Raw genomic sequence first — 2,415 nt, 5'->3', positions numbered from 1 at the left:
AAGAGAGAGAGAGAGAGAGAGAGAGAGAGAGAGAGAGAGAGAGAGAGAGAGAGAGAGAGAGACTTTATACTGTCGACAGGAAGTGCAGCGCAGCTCAGCTCCGCGGCGGCGGGCGTCAATGGGGTGGGATAGTCAAACAAGGGGCGACGGAGAGCGAGATACAGAGAGTAAAAATAAAAAAAAGGTGTTTATTCAAGAATCGGGAGTACGGTAGCGCGGCGTGGCGTGGCGTAGCAAGGCTGATTCATTCATTAATGGATTAGCCCCCTGAATGGAACACCAAAGGCCCGCTTCGCTCAGCCACGCCGGCCGGGACTTTTCTACCCCGTTTTGTGCCGAGTCAGGTCCGGCTGGGCGGGCAGCGGTGGGGCAGAGCGGTGTGGGGTGGGTAGGGTGCGGGGCAAGGGGAGGCGGGGGACACACGGGGCCGCCCGACACATTCCATGTCACTACTGCCCGGTTCAATTGGCTCGTCAGTGAGTCAGTAGTATAGTCAGTCCAGTGGAGTCAGTGGCTAGTTAGTCCAGGGGATTCAGTAGTTAGTCCAGTAGCCAGTCAAAATCTGTTTGTATGTCTGTCACCAAGGCGGTGGCGGCGGCGGCGGCGGCACACACATACACACACGACTAACGAGCAGCTCTGTGCGTTACCTGTCTCTCGGTGAGGTCCAGCGAGGCAGCGATCTCTATCCGCCTCGGTCGGCACAGGTACTTGTTAAAGTGGAACTCCTTCTCCAGCTCCAGGAGCTGCGTGTTGGTGTACGCCGTCCGTAGTCTCCTCGGAAGGCCATTTTCTAGAAGAAAATCAAACGAGAAACATAAATTTAGTGTGTTGTCGCAGGGCACGCTGATTAGGTCAGATTAGGTAAATCACACTAAGGGATGCCACTGCCAGATTGAACACCCGTAAATGTTCAACGGTTAGCTCTTGTAATTGAACGCTTTTTTGCAGAACACTTGTATCAAACGCACAAGTGATCAGTGTTCAACAGACGTCTTCAACACTTACAAGTGCACAACTACCCTGTTGAACACTTACACTTACAAGTGCACAAATACAGTCGATGATGTAGGTACACGATTTGCGGGATGTGCTCCAGTTCAGAGGAGCCCCCCTGCTGGGTAGGCAGAGCCGCTCGACACGCTTGCCACGTGGTTGCCTACGCCCCAGGCCGGGCCCCCTGCTGGGTAGGCAGAGCCGCCCGACACGCCTGCCGCGTGGTTGCCTACGCCCCAGGCCGAGCCCCCTGCTGGGTAGGCAGAGCCGCCCGACACGCCTGCCGCGTGGTTGCCTACGCCCCAGGCCGGGCCCCCTGCTGGGTAGGCAGAGCCGCCCGACACGCCTGCCGCGTGGTTGCCTACGCCCCAGGCCGAGCCCCCTGCTGGGTAGGCAGAGCCGCCCGACACGCCTGCCGCGTGGTTGCCTATGCCTCAGGCCGAGCCCCCTGCTGGATAGGCAGAGCCGCCCGACACGCCTGCCAGTTGCTTGCCTACGCCTCAGGCCGAGCCCCCTGCTGGGTAAGCATAGCCGCTCGACACGCCTGCCGCGTGGTTGCCTACGCCCCAGGCCGAGCCCCCTGCTGGGTAGGCAGAGCCGTAAGGCACTGCTGCCGCACCGTTGCCTACCCACCAGGCGCGCGGCGGCGCTGAGACGTCGGAGCCGCGAAGGAAAACGGGCGCTCTTTTGCGCGTCTTATTTGCTGAGTAATGCCCCCGAAAGGTCTGACCTAGGGTGGGGGGCAGGGGTGGGTCGGATAGGAGGGAGGTTGGGGGGCGCCCCGGGGAGTCCGATTTTGAAATTGAGAAGGAGGTGGCAAAGCACCGGGGTGTAAAGAAACGAAGACGGGAGGGGCGGCGCAGCGGCTGGGCGTGGCGCCGGTGTCGAGAGGGTTGAGGGGGAGGCGAGGGGGAGGGGTGTCGCTCGCAGGGGTCAGTGAATACGGACACACGAGACACGCTGAGATGATGCTCTACGGACGGGAAAGAAATGCAATCCACTAGATGCGCCTCACGAATGAGTGCAATTCTTTTACTCCGTGCTCTGTAACATCGCAACGTAAAAGTAGCAATACTATGCTCATGGAAACCAAATTCTTATGTGGGCAAATGGGAAACACTGCCAAGTAGTGATTGCGACGAAATTTGCCATACGTCCGACATAATTCCTTCACTCTCATCCTGTTACTGATTTTTTTCACCTTTTGTCAGTATTCCTGCTGCGCAAAAACCTTTATAAGCTACTGACAACTGCTTTCATCAGTAATACGAAAAAATTTCTTTTGTAATTACTGACAGTTTCTTCTTTTATCAGTGAGTTACTTACAACGATATACAGAATAAGTAACAAATTAGTCAGTAATCCTGCTGCATAAAAACCTTTATAAGCTACTAATAAATAAATCAGTAAAGGTCTGAG

At 56.1% G+C, this 2,415-nt stretch overlaps 1 protein-coding gene across 1 annotated transcript in view; it reads right to left on the bottom strand.

Annotated features, from left to right (window-relative positions):
- Positions 1-2,415, bottom strand: part of LOC113217584 (homeotic protein proboscipedia) — a 95,857-nt gene that overhangs the window by 7,602 nt on the left and 85,840 nt on the right. Inside the window, exon 2 of the mRNA XM_052277572.1 lies at positions 651-793. Coding sequence (XP_052133532.1) covers positions 651-793 — 143 coding nt within the window. The remainder of the gene's footprint in view (positions 1-650; positions 794-2,415) is intronic.

The sequence above is a fragment of the Frankliniella occidentalis genome, unplaced genomic scaffold (genome assembly GCF_000697945.3).
Source record: "Frankliniella occidentalis isolate FOCC.00 unplaced genomic scaffold, Focc_3.1 Scaffold11, whole genome shotgun sequence".
Taxonomy (NCBI): domain Eukaryota; kingdom Metazoa; phylum Arthropoda; class Insecta; order Thysanoptera; family Thripidae; genus Frankliniella; species Frankliniella occidentalis.
The sequence above is the reverse complement of the archived record's forward strand: the minus strand, read 5'-3'. Positions and strand labels throughout refer to the sequence as shown.